The 22,809-nt window shown below is 39.0% G+C and overlaps 2 protein-coding genes and 1 pseudogene across 3 annotated transcripts; 2 read left to right on the top strand and 1 right to left on the bottom strand.

Annotated features, from left to right (window-relative positions):
* Positions 1-9,945: 9,945 nt before the first annotated feature.
* LOC308272104 (olfactory receptor 1J4) lies at positions 9,946-10,887 on the top strand (the record flags this gene model as incomplete). Its single annotated transcript, XM_080708890.1, has 1 exon — positions 9,946-10,887. The coding sequence occupies one exon, from the start codon at positions 9,946-9,948 to the stop codon at positions 10,885-10,887; it is 942 nt and encodes a 313-aa protein (XP_080565016.1).
* A 1,478-nt stretch (positions 10,888-12,365) lies between these two features.
* Positions 12,366-12,608, top strand: LOC308272371 (U6 snRNA-associated Sm-like protein LSm6; annotated as a pseudogene). Its single transcript has one exon. The product of its transcript is annotated as a U6 snRNA-associated Sm-like protein LSm6 (transcript).
* A 4,817-nt stretch (positions 12,609-17,425) lies between these two features.
* On the bottom strand, positions 17,426-18,362 carry LOC308272363 (olfactory receptor 1N1-like; the record flags this gene model as incomplete). The annotated part of the gene is given in 2 exon segments (XM_080709130.1): positions 17,426-17,671; positions 17,673-18,362. Coding segments are annotated over 2 exon segments (936 nt in total).
* Positions 18,363-22,809: the final 4,447 nt, after the last annotated feature.

Genomic DNA, 22,809 nt, shown 5'->3' with positions numbered 1-22,809 from the left:
TGTTTTTGTCTGAACCTCCTCAGTTTGGTTGATATCTTATGTTTGTTTTCCATTTGAATGTGTTTCAAAACTTTTTATGTCTCTGAGTCCTAAAACAAATGACAGCATGTTGGATGTATTTGGTAAATATTTATTGACTAGAAATTTATTATTTTATGCAATGTTCTTTAAAAAGTTTAAAATATTTTATATTTTCTATTGTACCGTAAATATACACATATGCATGGCAAGGAGCACAATGCAATATTTTAATACATGTATACAATGTGTGCTGATCAAATCAAAGTAATTAGCATTTCCAACTCCTTATCATTACTTTGTTTGGACCCTTGGGCATACCTCAGCTAATACTTCACAAAATATATAATAGGCTTTTGTGAATTAGCCATATAGCTATGCTGTACAATACTAGAATTCAATCTTCCTCCTAAACTGTTTTAGTACCCCAACCTCCTTATAATTATTTTTCTTGTTACCATTCCTAATCTTCAGTAATTACTATTCTACCTTTCAATTGTCTTTTTCATAAATACCTTTGAGTCAGCAAATGTTATACAAATTTTATTACTTATTCCTTTTGTTTTGGGAGAATAAATAATGCAATAATATACAATTTGGTTGTCCTTATTGGAAGAGAATTTTGGAAACATATATTTTTGGCCCAAGAACCCAGGCTTTAAAACAACTCAAAATCTATAATTATCTATATTATTTTACTCTTCTCTCTTGTGCTGACAAAGTGTTTTTTCTTTTTATGGCTCTGATTATCAAAGGATGCAAGCTACATGCCATTTAAACAAAAGGAAGTGAACTAATTACTCTCTGCCCCTGATGTAAAAGACAGCAACAACTCTGAAGATTTCGGGGTCTTGTAGAAGGCAAGATGTCCCCAGGGACTCCCCTTTGCCACCACCATGTGGTCCATTTTGCTTATCTTCCATATTCAATCATTAATGAAAAAGTGCTTTGTGCTAGTCTCCTTTGAAATATAAACACATCTGATTGCAAGATCTTTGAAGGCACCATCATTTTCCTGCAAAGACCACTAAAGATTCAGCACTGACTAGCCCTCATAGTCAGCCTGCCATCTTAACAAAAGAATGAAAACCAAAGCTTCTCAGACTTCAGGCTGCATCAGAATTCCTTGAGAGTTTGATAAAATACTGATTCCTAGGATTTACAACCATTGGTTCTGGCCAAGTAGTTCTAGTTAAGTAGTTCAAGAATTTTCAGTTTGTTTTTGTGACTCAAGGAACATTTGTTGAGTTCTTTGCCCATTGTTTTCCTTTTTTATTGGTGTGTTGTAATTGGACATCCTAGTGAGGTTCAGAATAATAGAAACATATATGCACCTGACAGCATTTGTTGTGTTACATCAATATAGATAACTTTGTATATGAATAAAGGATTATTTAAATTGATTTAATAATCAGATGCCCCCTTTTCTTTATTTATTTATTTTTTTAAATTTATTTTTATTGGTTCATTGTAATCATACATCACATTGGAATACAAGACTTGAGAGGATATACAAGCACACATCATCCAGTTAGCCCTCATCCAGTCCCCATCCCATTCCCTCCCCCTCCCTCGATCCCATGCTTCTTTGGTGATTAACTTTGATACATTTGTTTATGTACCTCCTGCTTTTTAAAGAGGCTTCATCCTCCCTTATTCCATACCCTCTGATTGGTCACCTTAATTGCTTCACTATAGGGCCCTTTCTATAGCTCAACCCCTTCCTGTTGCCCCTTTCCTCCTAGTTATTGCTGATTAGGGGAAGCATCTGGTTTTAATTTTATGCGATATTTCTCTGTGCATGCAGCGTTGCAAGTACCGATCCCACTCTTGACGGCCCCAGTTGTGGCCTGGCTACCCGGTGGACTGATCCAGACCTCGCTGGCTCAAGCAGCGGCCTTGCCTAGTGGGAGGCCCCGATTCTGGTCTCGCTGGCCCCGACACCGGCCTAATCCCTCAGCTGGCTCCCGGCCTTGGAGGCCCCAGCACCAGCCTACCTCACGGCAGGCTCCGATACTAGCCGATGGCCCCGGCATCGACTTAACCCCTCCGCAGGCTCCGATCCAGGCCTCGGAGGCCTCAGTAACGGCCTTGCTTCATGGAAGGCTCCGATACCGGCCGCTGGCCCTGGCACCAGCCTAACGCCTCAGCAGGCTCTGGTCGCGGCCTCGGAGGCCCCAGCACCGGCCTTGCCTCATGGCAGGCTCCGATCCTAAGATGCCCCCTTTTCTAACAAGCTCCTTTGTTGAGGAACTGTGAACTAGGATTTTAGGATTTGAGAACTGGTTTAAGAATTGGTCTTGGAAGTTACGGGAACATGGTATTCTGATTTTCTCTGAAGCATGTGAACATGTGAACATGCTCTACAATAACTAAAACATATTTTAATATTTTTGAACAAACAAGCAATTATTTCACACGTGATGCATGCTACAATAAGATGTGCATGAGCTTAAACCACTAGATAATTTCAGAAAAATCATACCCTCCACAAAGTTACTCCTGATTCTTGGCAGGACATTGAACAATTGTTTGCTATAAAATGTCATTCATTTATTTTCTTTTTCATACATTTCCTTTTTCAGAGATAACCATCACTTGGTACTTGAGACTTTTACTTCCTTTTAAGATCAATAATGTTTTCTCAGCTTTGTGTTCCAAAAATCTCTTCTAATTTACAGGGAATTATTCTTTTTTGTTTTATTTTGTTTTTATTAAAAATTTTATTGGTGTGTTATGATATTTAATATACTTTTATTGGTGCATTGAAGTCTCACATCATAATGATAGTTCAGAGTGGTAGCAACATACATGCACACAGCACCCCAGTGGGGTTTCTCCCCCATTATCTAAAATCCTTCTTGTAGTGGGGCGTGGTGGTGCACGCTTGTAATCCCCGCGCTTGGGAGGCGGAGACAGGAGGATCGTGCAGGTTCGAAGCCAGCCGCGCTGGCGTAAGAGACCCTGTTTCAAAAATATAAAATAGGTCTGGGAGTGTAGCCTGGAGGTGGAAGGGCTTCCAAGAACCCCAGTACCACAAAAAATAAATAAATAAATAAATAAATAAATAAATAAATAAATAAATAAAAATAAAATCCTTCTTGTATCCTGATTACTCCCTAGCTTCTGTGTGTGAGAAGAAACATATGACCCTTCACTTCCCATGACTGACTAATCTCACTTAACAATATACTCCGGATCCACCCATTTTCCTGCAAATTGGATAATTTAGTTTTTCTTTATTGCTGAGTAGAATTCCATTCTGTGCGTATTACATCCTTTTGTAATCCATTCATCTACTGATGGATTGCCTAGGCTGATTCCATAATTTGGCTATTACAAGTTGTGTGGTACATTGGAATTTTGCTATCGTTCATTTCTAATAGGTCTCACTGAACTTGCCTTGTGATTTGACACAGCCCATGCAATAGCATCTGTATTAAATCCAACCGATATTGTCATTAGATGCAGCACATTACCTCTGCCTTTACATGACCTCTGGGTTGTTTTTCACTTTGCACTAACACTAGGTAAAATGTAACATGTTACCCAACTTTATATGTAAATATGACTCATGTGTATGTTGCTTACCCAATTTATGTATAAATTTAAGACTAATAAGCATGTAACCTGTATGTAGAATGACACGAAGGCTGTGGTGAGGGTGGAAATCACAGCATTTGGAAGGGGTTTGATTTTTTTTATAGCAGTTTTTTTATTTTTTTTTCATATTTTTTTAATTGGTGCATTGTATTCATACATCATAGTGGGATACATACTTTTGTAGACATATATGCACACATTGCCCAGTCAGCCCCCACCCGATCCCAACCTCGTTCTCTCCCTATCCCCCCCTCCTATGCTTGGCTTAGTAGTTGACATCTAGTATTATAGCAATTTATCCAAAATTAAAAATGATAATCTCACATAACAGTTTCATTTGTCTGATACCAAGCTTTTGATGACTTAAAGATAACAGTTCAATATTTCTTTTTGCTTTCTTTCTTACCAGAGAATCTATTTTTTCTATTTTTTAGGTGAAACTATCATATATTTATATATTTATTTTTCAGAAAAAAAATCTATCCTAATATGGAATATGGACTCTAGGTACCCACTACGATCTTGAAAAAGAACAAAGCTAGAAGATATATATTTTCTGATTTCAAACTATATAAGGCTACAATAATTGAAACAGTGTAGTACTATTCTAAAGGCAGATATATAAACCATTGGAGTTAAATAAAAGCCTAGACCTAAATTCTTCCCTATATTGTCAAGTTATTTTTGACAAGGTTTCCACGAACATTTGGTGGTAGAAATAATAATCTTTTAACTAAATATTGTTGAAAAATAATAATTACATGGAAAAGAATAAAATTGGACCCTTACCTAATCCCATATACAAATATTAACTCAAAATAGATAAAAGACCTAAATATAAATCTTAAGACTATAAACTTTTAGGAGAAAATCTGGGTCATAAAACCTCACAACATTGAAATTGGCAATGATTTCTTGGTTATGATTTCAATGGCACAGGCAACAGAAGAGTATACAAACTCCCTAAAAAATAAAAAAACATATTGTATATCCAAAGACAATGTAAACAGAGTTAACAGTTACTAATAGAATGGGATAAAATATTTCCAAATGCTATATCTGAAGGTATATTAATATTCCAACTAGAAATCCTAAAAATTAACAACTATAAAGGCAAACAATACCCTTTAGAGATAGGTAAAAGACTAACATAAATAATGAATCTCCACAGATAACCAATCTTAGTTGTCTGTTAGATGGAAAATCTTGTTTCTCTAGTTCTGATGTGTGTTACCTATTTCTTCTTTGTAGTTAATCTCTTTGAGTATTTTCTCTAGTGCTGGTTTTTGAAGACATAAATTCCTTCAGTTTCTGTTTGTCATGGAAGCTTCTTATTTCTCCATCTAATTTGATAGAAAGTTTTGCTGGGTAGGAAATTTTTGGCTGGAAGTTGTTTTCTTTCAAAATTGGGAATATGTTACTCCAAGCCCTTCTGGCTCTCATAACTTGGTTTGGGAAGTCTGGAGTGATTCTAATTGGTTTGCCTCTGAATGTCACTTGGCCCTTTGCTTTTGTTGCCTTTAAGATTCTCTGCTTGGCTTCCACATTGGTCATTTTGACAATTATGTGGCGTGGGGATCCTCTTCTCCGATCCTGTCGAAAGGGAGTTCTATAAGTTTCCTGGACCTGCGTATCGACCTCTTGCTCTATGTCTGGAAAATTTTCTGCTATTACTTCCTTGAAGAGATTGTTGATCCCTTTGGTTTCACTTTCTTTTCCCTCCTCTATTCCAATTATTCTTAGGTTAGCTCTCTTAAAATGGGCCCATATTTCTTCAATATCAGATTCCTGCTGTCGGATATTTTTTCCTAGATTAGAAACTATGCGTTCATTTTTGGAATGATCATCTTCTAAGAGCGAGATTCTGTTCTCCATGTGGTCTAATCGGTTGTTTGTGCTTTGAATTGAGGCCTTTACTTCATTAATTGCATCCTTTATCTCTTTTTGGCTCTCTCTGAGTTCTTTTCGAAGCACCTCTATTATTTCTACAGTTATTTTCCTGATTTGATCTTCTAGAAATCTCTGATTTTCTGTTTTATTGGGTTCTGATGTTGTGGGGTTGTGAGCATTCATTGCTCCAGTATTATTCCTCTTTCCCATGATTTCGGAAGTTTGTGCCTTCTCTGGGTTCTTCCCTTGGGTCACTATGACTTCACTTAAGGTGTTCTGGATCTCGAGTCAGTAGTATCTCAGACCCCACTACTCCTTTACTGGGTTGTATCACAGAATCTCCGACCCAGAGAGTCGATAGAGGCTGCTTTAGACTGTGGGGGGTGCCAGGTTGCACGTTCTCCTATGGTGTGATATCACTGCCACCGCCCCTCTCCCACTGGGTCAAGTCCTAGTGAGTATAGTACTGGGATTTCTCCGCTGTGGCCCGCAATTTGACTCACTGTTCTTGAGTACGCAGATGTAGCTGTAGTGAATTCGGTGCTGCTGCCGCCGGTGGCAATATGGCGCCGCTGCTACCCCTCGGCTGTTGGGCTGGCGGTTTTTTTTTCTTGGTTTTGATTTCCACTTTGAATCCCTGCAGCGTGTGCTGAGCTCAGACACTGGGAGCTTTAGATGTCCTCTGCGCCGAGAAGTCCCGCCTGGCTGTTCCGCAGCGGCTCCCCTCGGCTTGATGTGGTCGTCCCGTGAATTCGCTGGTGCCGCCGGCAGTATGGCGCTGCTGCCGCGTCCGGGTTTGATGTTTGATATGGAATTACTCATCTGTTACTCATCTGATTTCATTCCATGATCTTTGATTTAGACTTTGAGTAAGTGAACATAATTTGACATGGTTGTCTCTCTTTCCACAGAGTTCAACTTGGACTTCTATTGTTCATGTATTTTGACAGTTGGATTTTTTCTCTCTTCAAATAAGCATGTCACAGTACTGAGGAGCCAAGACAGAGAAGCCCATTACAGTTGATTATTTTAGAAATATTAAAGTAGCCTTGATCAAGACATTTACAGAATGAATGATTTCAAGACCTCCTGTTATCTTTAATAAAGTTGCAAAGGGAATCTTGCTGTTGATTTCAGAAGAGATTGACTAAAACCTAATTATTTTTCTTCTGAAGTATTCACTTAGATTTTTCTTTTTTTCTCTTTATTTTTATGTGGATCATTATTGGAAAAGGCATACATTCACACCATGCTTGGTGTCCTCACAGCCCCCGCTTCCTCTTTTTCCCTCCTCCCAACAATAAGTGTCCAGGTTGACCATGCTATATTCACACTTATGCACATATTCAGATGTAGCTCCCCCACTAATCAACCTCAGCGTTCTTCTTCTACTACCCCTCCGTCTAGCTTTGCTGAGGTTTCCCCTCCATTACCTGGAGTCCTTCTGATATCCCTAATACTCCCTAGTTTGGGCATATTAGAGAAAACATATGTTCCTTCTCTTTCTGTGCTTAGCTGACCTCACTTAACATTTTAAGTATATCTTAAATGTGATGGGCAAAGAAGTAGAAATGCAAATATGAGCACAAGTCACAAGAAAAGAAAATATAAGCACAAGTCACAAGAGTTACAAAATAATCTAAAATAAATTCATTTGTGTAAGTATATGTTTGTTAATAAAAATGTTTTAGATGGATCAAAAAATGAATAATGAGTAGGTAAGGTACTTTGACTTTGTCCATTGTTTTTATGTCCATATTATTTTGATTCCCATCATGAAAACATTAATTTTGTAAACAGCAGAGCAAAAAGGTATTTCTGTGTGAGAGAAAATTCCCTGTGTACAGCCTAAACTATAACCTAGCCAGGGGAAATATGATTCTGGCAGGGGATATCTTTCTTCATCTATTTTGGTTTATATTCATAGGGCATGCACTCGTATTTTCTTCCTAACGACTGTGTTTCTCCAAAGTGTGCTCTTAGAAACACTAGCCTGAGAAATACCTGATTCCAGATCTCATGAATGAGCATCTCTGGAGGTGTAGCCGTGATCTGTATCTCTAATAAGCTCCCAGGTGGTTCTAGTAAGTGTCAAAGTTTAGGGACCACCACCCTAGGGCATCTGTCCTAGAGGGAGTAAGAGGAAAGCCAAGAAGTTAATACATGTTTAATGCCTGTCTCCAACTATGAGCTTGGTGTCCTGTCCCATTGGGTCCTCTCCCTGGTAGATAGAGTCAAGTCTTCACATCTCCATTTCCGAAGCCGATGAATTGAGAAAAGTAAGCTCCAGCATCATGACTTTTCTCTTTGAAGTCAGCAAGATGGTAGGATCCCAGAAGTTGGGTACTAAATCTGGTCACTGAGTCTCCTAGGGAGAAGATGAGAAAGCAGTACACAGTCCTGGGAGCTGGATGACCTGAGCATAAAGTTCAGATCTGAGTATCTTTCATCAGTAGCAGGTGTGTGTGTGTGTGTGTGTGTGTGTGTGTGTGTGTACAAACGCTTGGAAACTCCATGATCTTCCTGAAATCATTTTTGTTTTTGGTTTCTTAAAATAAGGATACATCAATCATCTCTGGCCAGTAATGCTCACATCTTTAACTTCAAGGCTTAGGGAGATGCATAAAAGAATCAGATGACTATGTAAATTAGTAGCACACCCCCAAATCCAGGCTGGGGCTCCTATCTCATCATTTCTGTTTTAGGTATCAGGATGTGTGCTTATTTAGTGAACAAAGTATAAGCCAGTCTCTCTAATGTTCATCTCAAAGTCCCTGGTCGTACCCTCCATCTTAGACCACACTGCTACTTTAATTTGTAAATATGTTGAAGGACATATCTAGCTAGGGGTCTTTAACTCCTTTATCATTTAATACAGATACTGCAGCTCCTTGTTAGAATCTTCTTGAAGATTTCCTGACTACAATCTGTAGTGTAGTCTTAAATCTTTGTTGAAAGTATCAAATCCTGCTCCTAGGAATGATCTACTACCATGATATATTGTATATTTCAAAATAACTAGAAAATTTTAAATGTTTCAGCACAGTTATTTTTTTCCTGGGTTTCATTAAAGATAAGACACTGTGTTTCTTGCCTAGACATCTTTACACTTTATATTCAATGGAAGTTATGTCACCTCATTTAGGACGTGTCATATATAGTATGAGTTCTTTAACATACTTTATATTTCTTCTTACTATAAAATTGAGGGATCGTTTATTATCCCACTGTTACAGAGGGAAAGTTGAAGTTCCAAGAGATAGCCTTCCCAAAGACAGAGAGCTGACAATAACTGATACTTTGAATCTCTGCTTCTGGTTCTAAATCATGTGCTTTGCCTTGAATAGTACACAGCCTCACTGTCAAGAAAATATCTATTGTCCTCAATCAGTGGTTGAGGTTTTATTTGTAAAGTTGGGTGTTGTGGCCCGATAATCTTTACACAGTCAGTACATGGATATTTAGATGAAAAGAAGCATGGCTGAATTGGATCCAAGAAGTTTCATTAAAATAATAACACCATGAATTATATGTCTATAACTTTAGGAGGGAGCCATCTAATTGTAGTATGAGAAAAACCAGACGAGAATGGAGAAAAAGAAAATGTCCAGAATACTAGTACTTCTGAGTTATCATTCTTTGTCAATATTCAGAATATTCTCAGGAATTAGGTTCATTGTCTGGTCTCTAGCTTATAGATGAGAAAACTGAGACTCAGACTTGAGAGAATGTGCCATAAGAGCTCAATGAATCAGAAGGAGAGTGGAAAATGGTCCAAAAGCTCCTGAAAACACTATTACTTGTAGTAAATATATAACTGCCAATAATATTTTTACTTTTTATGGCAGTGATATTGTAATCAATGAACATGTTTTTTTCATCAACTTTATACAAAATGGGAACTTTGGCTATTTATCTTTTATTCAGTTTTCTTCAGGTACATGTTATTGAAACTTCTACCATATACTTTACTTGTTGATGTAATTTGAAGTCATATTTCAAAAGTTCAGTTTATCACAACTTGAAGACACAAGACATCCTAACGACTACTTTTTAAATATAGAAATAGAATAGAAATTTGGACATTTTTAACTTAATATCTCTGTCTAAGACAGCAGAGGCTTTCCCTTCAGTGACTAGACAGACACCTTGTAAATTGTAGTTTTGTTTAGGTTACCTCTCCCCTAGGTGGTGAAAATGCCAGTGGAAGCAGCTTCTCATTCATAGCAAACTCTCTCCTCTGCTGGCAAATTCCTTTATATTATGTACCATCTACTTTAAGTGACTTTTGAAGGAATATGGTAATGCAGACAGATATTGGTGTATAGCATTTGCCAGTAAAAGGGATTTGATTTTTCTCTGCCTGCTGTAAGTCATACTTTTTGTTTCACATATCTTCAATATCTTTTTATTCCAAGTAGAGAGAAGAGGAGTATGAGGAGGGAGAACCAGAGCAGCGTGTCTGAGTTCCTCCTTCTGGGGCTCCCCATCTGCCCAGAGCAGCAGGGCATCTTCTTCGTCCTGTTCCTGGTCATGTACCTGACCACGGTGCTGGGGAACCTGCTCATCATCCTGCTCATCAGGCTGGACTCACGCCTCCACACCCCCATGTACTTCTTCCTCAGCCACTTGGCTTTCACTGACGTCTCCTTCTCATCTGTCACTGTACCAAAGATGCTGAAGAGCATGCAAACCCAGGATCGATCCATTCCCTATGCGGGGTGTATAACACAGATGTATTTTTTTATATTTTTCACTGATCTGGACAATTTCCTTCTTACCTCCATGGCATATGATCGGTATGTAGCCATCTGTCACCCCCTCCACTACACCACCATCATGAAAGAAGAGCTGTGTGCCTTACTAGTAGCTCTGTCCTGGATCCTGTCCTGTGCCAGCTCCCTCTCTCACACTCTCCTCCTAGCCCAGCTGTCCTTCTGTGCAGACACCACCATTCCCCACTTCTTCTGTGACCTTGCTGCCCTGCTCAAACTCTCCTGCTCAGACACCTCCCTCAATGAGCTGGTCATTTTCACAGTGGGTGTGGCAGTCATTACTCTACCACTAATATGCATCTTGATCTCTTACGGTCGCATTGGGGCCACCATACTGAAAATTCCATCTGCCAAAGGGGTCTGCAAAGCCTTGTCCACCTGTGGCTCCCACCTCTCTGTGGTGTCTCTGTATTATGGCACAATTATTGGACTTTATTTCTTCCCCTCATCCAGCACCTCCAGTGATAAGGACATAGTTGCTTCTGTTCTATACACAGTGGTCACCCCACTGCTGAACCCTTTTATTTATAGCCTAAGGAACAAGGACATAAAGGGGGCTCTGGAAAAACTCTTCAGAAAAGCAACAATCTCATCTCGATAGTATTTGCTCTTCTTTTTATAATGTACACGTGTATTCACATGTCTCTAAACGCAAGACCTTTGATCTCAGGCTCAGCATGAGATATTTCATGATTTAAATTACATTCTATTATGGTTATTCACTTTTTCTTGCAACCATTTAGTATAAACTTTGAATTCTCAGTTTATATTACTTATTTCTCTTCTTGCCTATTAGATTCAGAAGCGACATAGCTGGTAGTGCTTAAAACTCTTCTCTCGGTTCCTGGAGATGTATTAGTTCTTACGGATTGTTGTGTGATGTTGACTAACAGAGCTCCCTTAGCATAGAAAGGTTGCAGAATCGGGAATCTGTGACGTGCATCATTTTCTTTCCTCATCTCTCACTTAGTGTCCTTCTTAGAGCTCTCCTCCCTACTATCTAGTTCTGTTGTTTGGATCCCTGAAGTTCCATCAGGTCCAATCTCCAAGGAGGTCAACACTGTCATTGTTTTAGCTGTGAGCTGGGGAGTGAAATGGGGTCCAGAGGGAAACACAAAGTGCTGTGTGCATGTATGTCCATACTGCTTTCAACTTCACTATGATGTAAAAATTACAATGCACCAATAAAAGTGTATTTATTTTTTGTGGTGCTAGCAGATTGAACCCAGTGATTGTCTACCTCCATGCTACATTCCCAGCCCTTCTTATTTTTGTTTTAGGAACAGGGTTTCACTAGGTTGTTGAGAATCTTGCTACACTGCTGCGGCTATCCTCAAACCTGTGATTCTCCTATCTCAGCCTTCTAAGTACTGTGATTACAGATGTGTACCATGTACCACCATGCCCAGCTAATTTTTTTTTTGAGACAGGATCTTGTTAAATTTCTGAGACTAGCCTCAAACATGTGATTCTCTTGCCTCAGCTGCCCAAGTTTGCTGCATTTTGGAAAATCACCAATATATAGTGCATTCACAAGTTTGGAAATAGTACTGGAAGTTGGAAATTATGGACATTTCAAGACACTAGTTTCTATCTTATTCAAAAGCTAACAGATATTATTTCAAAATGTGACAACAGAAAAACCTTTCTCAGAGGAAATGAATCATAATATTCTAGAATCAGGAGTGCCAGCACTTGCTTTTCAGCTTTATGAAAGATAGATGGGTGGATAGATAGATTATAAAAGATAGATAATAATAGATAAGATGATAGATGATAGAATTTCAAGTCTGACATGTAAATTTTAAGAGTAAACCAAAATAACCTAATTTTTTCCACATATGGAAAATAGAAGAGAGTCCAATAACACATTAAGTTTACTTAGGTTTAAAAGAACAAGTCTAGGGTCCACAGAGGCAGAGCTTGTGGGGCGCCTGGAGTCAGGGCTGTGGATCTCAGCTGGGAGATGAGGAACCTGGGACCATGAGAGGTGGAATGATGGGTTACCCAAACCACACAGCTAATTAAGTAGCAGAGCTGGATTAGAACTCAGGGTTCCTGCCTCCCAAGATTGTTAAAATGAGTCTGCAGAAGTAAACCCCTAGTGACTTCTTAAAGCAAATCATGGGACCACCAGTTGTGGTAAAATTAAATTCTGGAGCGGATTATCAAGGGGTCTTGGCTTGCCTGGATGGCTACACGAACATAGCCCTGGAGCAGACAGAAGAATATGTAAATGGACAACTGAAGAATAAGTATGGGGATGCCTTTATCCAAGGAAACAACATGTTGTTCATCAGCACGCAGAAGAGATGGATGTGAAGACACCAAGGGAACACTTCCTCTCATAGCTGAATATATTTTTATAAATTTTTTCTAATTTTTGCTTCTTTGGGGATAAAAGTATCCCCTTATCATAATAGTTGGTGATTTTTCACTGACATATGAGTAAGACAGATATATAAAATTGAGAATTGAATTGTAAAGCATCATTTTTCATATTTAAGTTCAGTTCTTTTACCTCTGTGTCAGTATAAGAGTGCTTAAAATTTAAAAAAAAAAACAAAGGACAGTCAAAAAAAAAAAGAACAAGTCTATGGTCTATGAATACTCCACTGGTAGTATCTATGAACCCAAGATATTTTAATATACTTTTTCAAGACTTTTAAGGAGGAAATTATAAATCAAATAGGGACAATCTCACATATAACAAAATTTAACTTATTTGTCATTAGGGACAGAAAGTTAGAGTTAATATCAGAAAAATAGTGAGGCTTTCCTTATCTTATAAATCCTGTCATTCTGTAGCCATTTTACAAGCCAAGTGTGGTGGTGCATACTTGTAATCCCAGTACTTGGGAAGCTGAGACAGGAGGATCACAGGTTGCAGCCAGCCTCCCCTACTTAGTGAAGCCTTCTGCAACTTAGTGAGACCTTGTTTCAAAATAAAAAAATAAAAAAATAGGGCTGGGGGGTATAGCTCAGAGGTAGAGTGCTCCTGGGTTTCATCTCTAGCACCACAAAAAAGCCATTTTACAAGTTAATCTGCTCCATATTTTGCAGTATGGCAAGTTTAGTCATACAAAGCAAGGGAAAGACATGCCCCCAGTCTAATAAGAGTGGTGTAGTGTAGAGACAGGTGGACTAAAAATATATGAGTACAAAAATGCCTTCATACAATAATTCTACAAATAGTTGTGTTTATTATGCATGCTTACTGTGCATTAGGCACTGTATTAAAAGCTGCATATATCATCTCTTTTGGTCCTCATAATAAGTCTATAAGCATATACTGATCTGTATTTTACAATTGAGGAAATTGAGGCTCAGAGACAATGACATAATCACATGAGAGCAACACCGGGAGGGTGTAATTAATGCTGCCTGGATATCAGCAAAAGCATTGTAGGGGGAATGACTCTTTGCATGTTGAAGGATGCTCAGGATTTATACATCATAGGGCAAATGACAGTCTAGGAAGAAGAGCATTAAAATAGTATAGTAAGTTCAGAGAAATAAAAATGTAGTGTTGCCAGCACATATATGTGTGAGAGTGAAGGCAGATTCAAGAGATGGATCTAGGCAAGCAGATAAAGGCTGTCTTGTGAAAGGGATAGGATGAGCAGGGTGTGATGGCACACGCTTGTAATCCCCGCGCTTGGGAGGCAAGAGTATCGTGCAGGTTCGAAGCCAGCCTCACTGGCTTAAGAGACTCTGTTTCCAAATGAAAGTATAAATTAGGTCTGGGATTGTAGCCCGGAGGTAGAAGGGTTTCCAGGAACCCCAGTACCACCAAAAATAAATAAATAAATAAATAAATAAATAAATAAATAAATAATAAATTTTTAAAAAGAAAGTGATAGGATGTTCTATTAAGGACTTTAGACATTGAATTGCAAATGATAGGGTGTCACTGGCACGGAGTGAAGTAGGGAAAATGAAAATGAATGTTATATTTGTGTTTGAGAAAGATTACTCAGGTAACAAATGCATCCGGTGGTTTGGAGTTTGGAGATGGGGAGCTTGATTAGAAGGTCACTGTATATACAGGTACCGATGGTATGTTCCTCAATGAAGATCATGGTGTGAGGATAGAGAGAAGAGTACCTTGAAGTGTACCTTGAAGGCATACTATCAGGACTTGGTCATTGGTGGAAAGCAGGTGGTAGAAGTAAGAAATTATTTTTTTAATTTCTGGCTTTGTGAACAGTATTTAAGAACAGAATGGAAGGCTAGACACTTGTGTAGGCTGGCCTTGAATTCGTGAACTCAAGTGATTTTCCTGGTTCAATCTCCTGGGTAGCTGGGACTACAGGAGTGCACCACCATGCCTGGCTCACCTAGAGTAATTTTGATTAGGTTTGGCAATCTTAAGGAAGTGACAAAACAAGTTCCAGACAGACCACTTGTTTTTTTTAAAAAAGTACTTCCAAACAGACGGGAAGCAAATGTCCTAAACAGACAAGAGACACCAAGAAACTCTTCATCTACCACCTCTGATCCCAATTAAAGTCACACTCTGCTCACATTTTACTACCAAAGTGCAAAGATTTATAAGGAATCTAAATGTCAGTGTGAGTTATTTAAATGATATCAACACATTATCTTTATTTGAAATGAATGAACATAAAAGAACAGAAATTTGAACTTAGGGATAATACAGTGATAATTTGGCTGGATAAACTCTATGAGTGTTTGACTCTTGAACAGTGATGGACTTGGTGAATCTTTGGATGCTGAGAGCTGACCTAACTGCCACAGAATCATATTGGGAAAACTAAGTTGGGCACCCAGTCACATTTCTTAGCTTGCTTGGTGCTTGTGGGAAAGAACTTAAATCTGGCCCCAAAGAGAATTCAGACATGTATTTCACTATCAAAAGGTCGAGAGTCCCTGAGGATCAAAATAAAGAAGAAAAAACAGAGGCCACCTACAGAAACCACTACAAGTAAAGAAAATGGGGCTGATTTAGGCATAATGGACACCAGGTTTAAAATATTATAGGAAGCATGGGTCTCAGGGGTGGTATGAGACTGTAGCTGATAACCACACATCTCAATCTCCCTAATTGTGCCATCTGGGGTCTCAGAACTCTTCCAGGGGACTCTGTCTTAAAAAAAGATGACCATAAAAGGCAGAGGGTATTTTATTGCCAGTTCAGAAAATAGCAGAAAGTTAGAGGTCAGTGGCTCATAGACTGCCAGTGGTTTACTGGCATCAGAGCAAAAGATGCCCATAGAATGAAAGAAGAGTTTTATACTAAGGAGATGAGGGCAGAAGGACTGTAAAGCTACAATCAGCTTCAGCTCTGGTTATAGAATAGCCCCCTCAGTCCATCCAAAGACTCCTAGAGGGATAATCTGGAAAGGAATTTGGGACATAAGAGCAGACTTCTTGTTCCAGATTTTTAAACAAATGGGATCCTCAGCTATTGAGATGTGACATCATGCTCCGGTTGATTCACATTTGTACTCACCCAGCTTCCAAAGCTTGAGACAGTTAGATTCCATGAAGGATATTCAGTAATTACTCATTGACAAAGTACAGGGATCATAAAACCTTGTCAGGAGAGGTTAGGTCAAGAAATGAACTGCAATGGGGGCATTGTTTAGGGAGACAGTAGACCCTTGACCATATCAGATGTAAGAAATCAAAATTATATGGCTCTTGAAAAAATATTTTTCTATTTCTGAGATTCTTGGGAGACAAAATAAATCTTGTGTGACTATAAAAATTACCTTTTCTGTCTCTGTAACTAATTTAAGCTGCTGGTGCCTCTTTCAGATCTGAAGGCAACCTGAAGTCAAAAAACAAAAGAGGGAAGTATATCACAGAAGGGAAAGGGGAAGGGAATAAGGTGGGAATTGGGGAAGGGCTAAATGAGTGATGTGTGCATGTATGCCTCTACCATCTTGTACCCCATTAAGATATATGACTACAAGCCAGGCATGGTGGTGCACACTTGTAACCCCAGCATCCAGGAAGCTGAGCCAGGAGGGTTGCAGTTCGAGGCCAGCCTCAGCTACTTAGTGAGATCCTTTGCAACTCCGTGAGACCTTGTTTCAAAATAAAGAATTAAAAAAATAGAGCTGGGGGTATAGCTCAAAGATAGAATGCCTCTGGGTTACATTCCCCTGTACCGCAAAAAAAAAAAAAGTATGACTACAATGCCCCAATAAAAAATTTTAAATAAGGAAAGAGGGTTTTCATATGTTCACCTACTGGTCCCAAGAAGGATGCTGGTGCTGAATGTTTTATGTTTTCCCCAGCAGGGGGAAGCAGTACAAGGGGCTCTAATGCCATTTCTAGTGATACCTTAGCAAACCACGAGAAGTTGGACAACCAGCACAGAATTCTAAACATTGAATTCTTTTTTTTTATTGGTATATTGTAGTCATACATCTTAATGGTATACAAGATGGTAGAGGAATACATGTACACATCACTTACTTAGCCCTTCCCCAACTCCTACCCCATTCCCTTTCTCCTTCTCATGTTTGGTTTAGTGATTGACTTTGATATTTTTGAGAATATACATCGTTGTCATTAGAGAATTTCCTTCCTCTTTACCTATCCCATTACTCCTATAATGCAACCTCCCTCCTTCATTTCTTTTTTCTTAACCTCTACTTATCTTATAGACAAATAGGTCTTCTAAATTTTTAATGACTGGTTGATTAATAACCTTGGATAAAAGCATAAAAACAGAGATTTTTTTCTTGCCATAGCACATAGCTCCCAGCACATCGTAGGTGCTTAGTAAATACTTGCTGAATGAATGGATCTCAGAAAAAGGTTATTTTACTTCTGAGCAGGGGAAGGATGAAGGTGACAATAATGATTATAATAACAATAGCTATGATTCATTGAACACCTACTATTTTTAATTATTGGTGCACTAGAACACCTACTATTACTTGCCATGGTACCACATGCATTTCATAGTTTATCTCAGTTAATTTCAAATTTTACCTTATTAGAAACTATTTTCTCCATTTTATAGATGAAAAAACCAATGCTCTGAGAGATTAAGTAACTGGATGACAATCTGATAACTGGTGTGTGGCAGACCCCAAACTGAAGTCCATTTGTATGACTCTAAGCCTCTACTTTTTCATCAAATCATGCTATCACTATATCTAAGAGGAAAAAATTCTTCTGTGGTTGAGGAGCCTCTTGAGGGCTCCTTTCATGTCCTTGTTTCTGAGGCTATAGATGAAGGGGTTCAACATGGGAGTCACCACGGTGTACATTGCAGCGGCTGCAATGTCCTTCTCTGCAGAGGCCACAGAGGGAGGGCAGAGGTAGGCACTGAAAAGGGTCCCATAGAACACACAGACAACGCAGAGGTGGGAACTGCAGGTGGAAAAGGCCTTGCCCCCCCCCGCCAGGGGTCCGGACCCTCAGGATAGCAGACACAATGTGGATGTAGGAGATGACGATGCACACAAAGGGGACAATGAGAACTGTGCCTCCTAAGGCAAAAACCATCAACTCGTTGATACTGGTGTCAGAACAGGAGAGCTTCAGGACCGGAACAATGTCACAGAAGAAGTGAGCTATTTCTCCCACCATACAGAAAGACAGCCGAGCCATGAGGAGGGTGTGAGTCAAGGCCACTACGTTGGTGAGGACCCAGCACAATGAGAGCAGCAGGGCACAGACTCGGGGGCTCATGATTGTGGAGTAGTGGAGAGGGCGGCAAATGGCCACATAGCGGTCATATGCCATGACAGCCAGGAAGAAGCTGTCCAGGTCACCAAACATCAGGAAGAAATACATTTGCGTAAGACAGCCAGTGTGGGAGATGGTATGGTGCTGAGTATGCACATTCACCAGCATCTTGGTAACCGTGGAGGATGTTAAACCCATGTCGACAAAGGACAGGTTGGCCAAGAAGAAGTACATGGGGGTGTGGAGGTGTGGATCCGAGACAATGGCCAGGATGATGAGTACATTCCCAGCCAAGGTGATAAGATACATACACAGGAAAATTCCAAAGAGGAACTTCTGTTGGTTTGGCAATTCAGATAGTCCTCGGAGGAAAAATTCAGAGACACTGGATTGGTTCTCCATGACACTGCAGCATCTGGAGTCCAGGGAATACAGAGTGCTGGGTTTATCTAAGATGCATTGCTGGCTTCCAAATCTCCCCTCTAATTCATCACTACCCAAACCTCACCTTACCTGCAAGCTGACTCTTCTTCCTTTCCTTCTGTCCTTCCCAGGCATCTCACTATTTTTCTTTTCTTTCCTCAATTCAACCTCTAATATATAGAGAGTACTTTCCCAGTAAGGATCTAGTCATGTTCATTCACAGTAAATCATGCCTTATGTTAGGTCTAGAGATCCATATCAGCTTCCTTGTTAGTGGAGGATATGTACACAATTAGACTGAAATGACCTAAATCATCTTCTTTTGGGATATGGTCCCAAAACACATACAAAATTCTTTTTAAAAACATCCTCATAATACTATATTTTAGAATGAGGGGCATGTGAAGGACTCATGTGCCTCTTTATTTCCTTTGAAGTAGATACACAATTTAGCATTTGAATTTTTATCATTAGTACAATTATCCTGTAGCTAACTTTCACTAGCCACTCATTACATGTCAGGTGCTTTATTAGGCACTTACACAGATGTCTCCTTTAATTCTAAGCAATCATAGGATGCACAGGTTATTTTTCTTATAATAAAACCTGGGTAAGGACGTTTCACAAGGACTCATAGCTCATAAATATTTAAGACAGAAATCAAACTTATTGTGTTGCACTCTAGAAACTACTCCATTAATCCAGCCAGGCATGGTGGAACACACTTGCAATTCTGGCACCTCAGAGGCTGAGACAGGAAGATTGAAGGTCCAGGGCTAACATGAGTTAACTTATTGAGAATTTGTTTCAAAAACTGTTTAAAAATTATAAGAGGAGTCTAACTTTCAGGTAAACTATCCTGGGTTCAATCCCTACCACCACAAACAAAAAAAGTACAGAAGTATAGAATTCTATTCTCCACCTGAAACCTCCTATATTTAAATGATCTAGTATATAATATGGATATCTCTACTTAAAAATAAAACTAATCCTCTTCAAGTATTTTGATACTCAACTGGGATTAAGAAATATTTACTTTTTTTTTTGGTGGTACTAGGGGTGGAAACCAGAGACTTTCTACCTCCAAGCTATGCTCCTAGACCTATTTTATATTTTATTTGGAAAAAGGGTCTCACTAAGTTGCTGAGAGCCTCACTAAGTAGTTGAGGCTTGCTTCAAACCTGTATGATCCTCTTGTCTCAGCCTCCCAAGTGCAGGGATTACAAGGGTGCACCCCCATGCCTGGCAAAATATTTACTTTTTTAAAAACTCTAAAAAAAACCCCAACCTTTCCATTTCACTCACAGATAAACTAAGGTTCAAAAATGAAGTGACTTAAAAAGTTTTCACCACACCCTGGGGAAAGATGTGATCTAAAAATTAGGGTATTTGGTTCTCACACTAGCACTCTTATCTGTAAAGGCAGCTCTCTTTTCATTTTAGATTATCCACAGTCTGTACTTAAAGAAAAACTTCTCTCCAAATCAACAGATTTTCTGAATCATCTGTTTATTTTTTAAGTTAATACTTTAAAGTTTGACAAGAGGAATATTTGAGAACTATTTTATATTTATCCATACCTGAATGCTATACTAAATTAATTGAATAATACATCATGTGGCTTTTTATAAGAGGTCAGAAAGAACCCCAACCTAAGTCCTTTTCTCCCTTACTCTACCTCCTGATGGAGAATATACTTCCTTAGAAAGATTAGACAGACTTTGCTAACTGGGCACATTCTCATAATTAGATCCTGGAGAGCCAGAAACACTTAAGAGCCAACAGATAGTGCATCTCATCAAAAGGAGGGTGATGAAGTCTGGCAGACAAGTCCATGCTTCCCTGACATCAAAACCTGCCTTCAACGTCTCCATGAGGCTTTAAAAGGAACTGTATGATATTTTAGGGAAGAGCAGCATCTCTTTCATTATCTATGTCTACACATAATGCCTTGATCAGGTTAATCCTAGATAGGTCCTTCGGTTCATGAGACCAACCAATTAACATCAGAAAATACCCATCTCTTCAAAAGAGGGTTTAAAGCTCCCCTTTGAAAGCCCACCCTTTTACCTTTGTCCTCCTCCCCCTCTATTCAAGTATTTTGTGCTAATATTGCTTGCTCTGTGAATCTTCTTCCTGAAAGGGTTTCTTATTCTTCATTCTATCCATGGCCTTAGAAAACGCTGTAGATCTTTGAGATTCAATTGAGGTGCTTCCAAAAATTTAAAGCAACTTGTTTCTCTGTCATCCAAGGCAATGAAGTCCCCTTACTTACCTCACCACTTTTATTGTGTCATTCAAGAGGTAAGAGCTGGCTTGAACATGATGGGAACTCTGCTCCAAAGGTAGGACCTGCTGGCCTGCAAATGTCTGACTCACACTTCTCTACTCTCTGCAATGCTGGTTACTGAGAAGGAAAGCAAATCAGAGATTCTTACTTTGGGGAAGGGCTCCAATTCTTCCTGACGATCTTTGTGATGGTACTAATCAGAATTAGGGTTCAGGATCAAGAATAATAAATACAAAAGGAAAACAGCCAGAAGCAAAAGTCAGATTGCTAAACTGAGATGAAAAATGTAGGTTATTTGGGTGGGGGCAGGGAAATAGAGAGGTGGGATATGAATATGAGACTAGGAGTCCAGTTAAAAAGTACAAGAGATTAACAAAAGATTGCAAACATAAGTCAAGGTAATATTTGAAGGGGATGCTGGAGCAGGTATGCCTATGTTCATGAGCTGGAACAGAGAAGACCACAGAGAGATTCTGCACTGAATATTTGAGGTGACTTGGGACACATGGTACTCTGACCCCACCTAATCCAGGTCTTCAGGAATTTAAAAGTATTTCATATTTATATTTCAAAACCTGAACTGATGGACTCAGAAACAGAACGCTCATCAGGTTAATCCCAGGAGGGAACTGAACATGCTCCAATTTGGGCATCTACAGATACAGGAAGTCTAGGGGTAGATTCCCCAGAGTCTTGTTAGTGTAAACACTCATAATTGTCCAATTTCCCCTCTGCCTTTCTAATAACAAACTGAAATAGTACAACACTGGCTTTGTTTAAAAATTGAGAAGCTTAATTTCTTTCTCTATATTAAGTGATAGCATTAAAAAGTTTTGCAGTCCTGTTTATCTTTTTTATTGGTGTATTGAAGTCATACATCTTAATAGGGTACAAGATGGCAGAGGCACACATGCACTCATCACTCATTTAGCCCTTCCCCAATTCCTACCCTATTCCCTCCTCCCTCCCTCCTTCTCATGTTTGCCTTAGTGATTGACTTTGATATGTTTGTGAATGTATATCATGTACATTAGGGAATTTCCCTCTTCATCTTCCCCTCCCCCTCAGTTTGGTCACCTTATTTTCTCATCTATGGTTTCTCCTTCTTCATCTAGAGTTCCTATGACCCATTTTCTCTCTAGCTTGCACATATTAGGGAGAGTATTAAATTTTTTATTTTTCTGACTAATTGTACTTAGCATAATGTTCTCCAGTTCCATTCATTTCCTTGCAAATGGTGTAATTTTGTTCTTTGTAGCCAAGTAAAATTCCATTGTGCACATATCCCAGTTTGTAATCCATTCATCTGTTGATGGACATATTTTCAAAGGAATTGAAATCAGAATATATTACAGTGATACATGCATGTCCATGTTCATGGCAGAACAATCCACAATAACCAAATTATGGAAATAGCCTAGATGCCTATTAACAGATAAATGAACCCCAAAATTATATACACACTATAGAATTTTACTCAGCCATAAAGGAAAATGGATGGAACTAGAGAATATTATGCTGAGATGAGCCAGTCACAGAAAGTGAAGAGTCTTGTTTTCTCTCATGTGTGAATGTTAGAGGGAAATTGGAACACAAGAAATCTAGGGCAAGGAATTCAGTGGACAGAGAGAACTGATGAAGCAAACACTTTAAATGATGCTATGCACATATATGAAATTATCAATGCCAAACTCAGTATCATGAGTGGGGGCTGGGGGATTGGGATGGGATATGAGTAGAAGTTCACCAGGTAGGTTCCTATCACTCTAAACTTCCTTAGGATGTGATATCACAATGTAGCAATAAAAATATATTTTTAAAGTTTTGAACTAATTTGTAGCCACAGTCTATGGTTAAAAACAAAACAAAAGCCAGGCAAGGTGGTGCATGCTTGTAATCCCAGCATTCAGGAGGCTGAGACAGGAAGATTGCAGTTTGAGGACAGCCTCAGCTACTTAGTGAAACCCTTTGCAACTCAGTGAAACTCTGTTTCAAAATGAATAAAAAAATAGGGCTGGGGGTGTAGCTCAGAAGTTGAATGCCCCTGGGTTCCATCCCCAGTACCACACACACACACACACACACACACACACACCCCTGCACTTTCTATGTAAATAAATTTCCTGTTTTCCTACA

The sequence above is a fragment of the Muscardinus avellanarius genome (genome assembly GCF_963383645.1).
Source record: "Muscardinus avellanarius genome assembly, chromosome: 13".
NCBI lineage: Eukaryota > Metazoa > Chordata > Mammalia > Rodentia > Gliridae > Muscardinus > Muscardinus avellanarius.
Note: the sequence above shows the minus strand (reverse complement) of the source record. Positions and strands in the feature narration are given on the sequence as shown.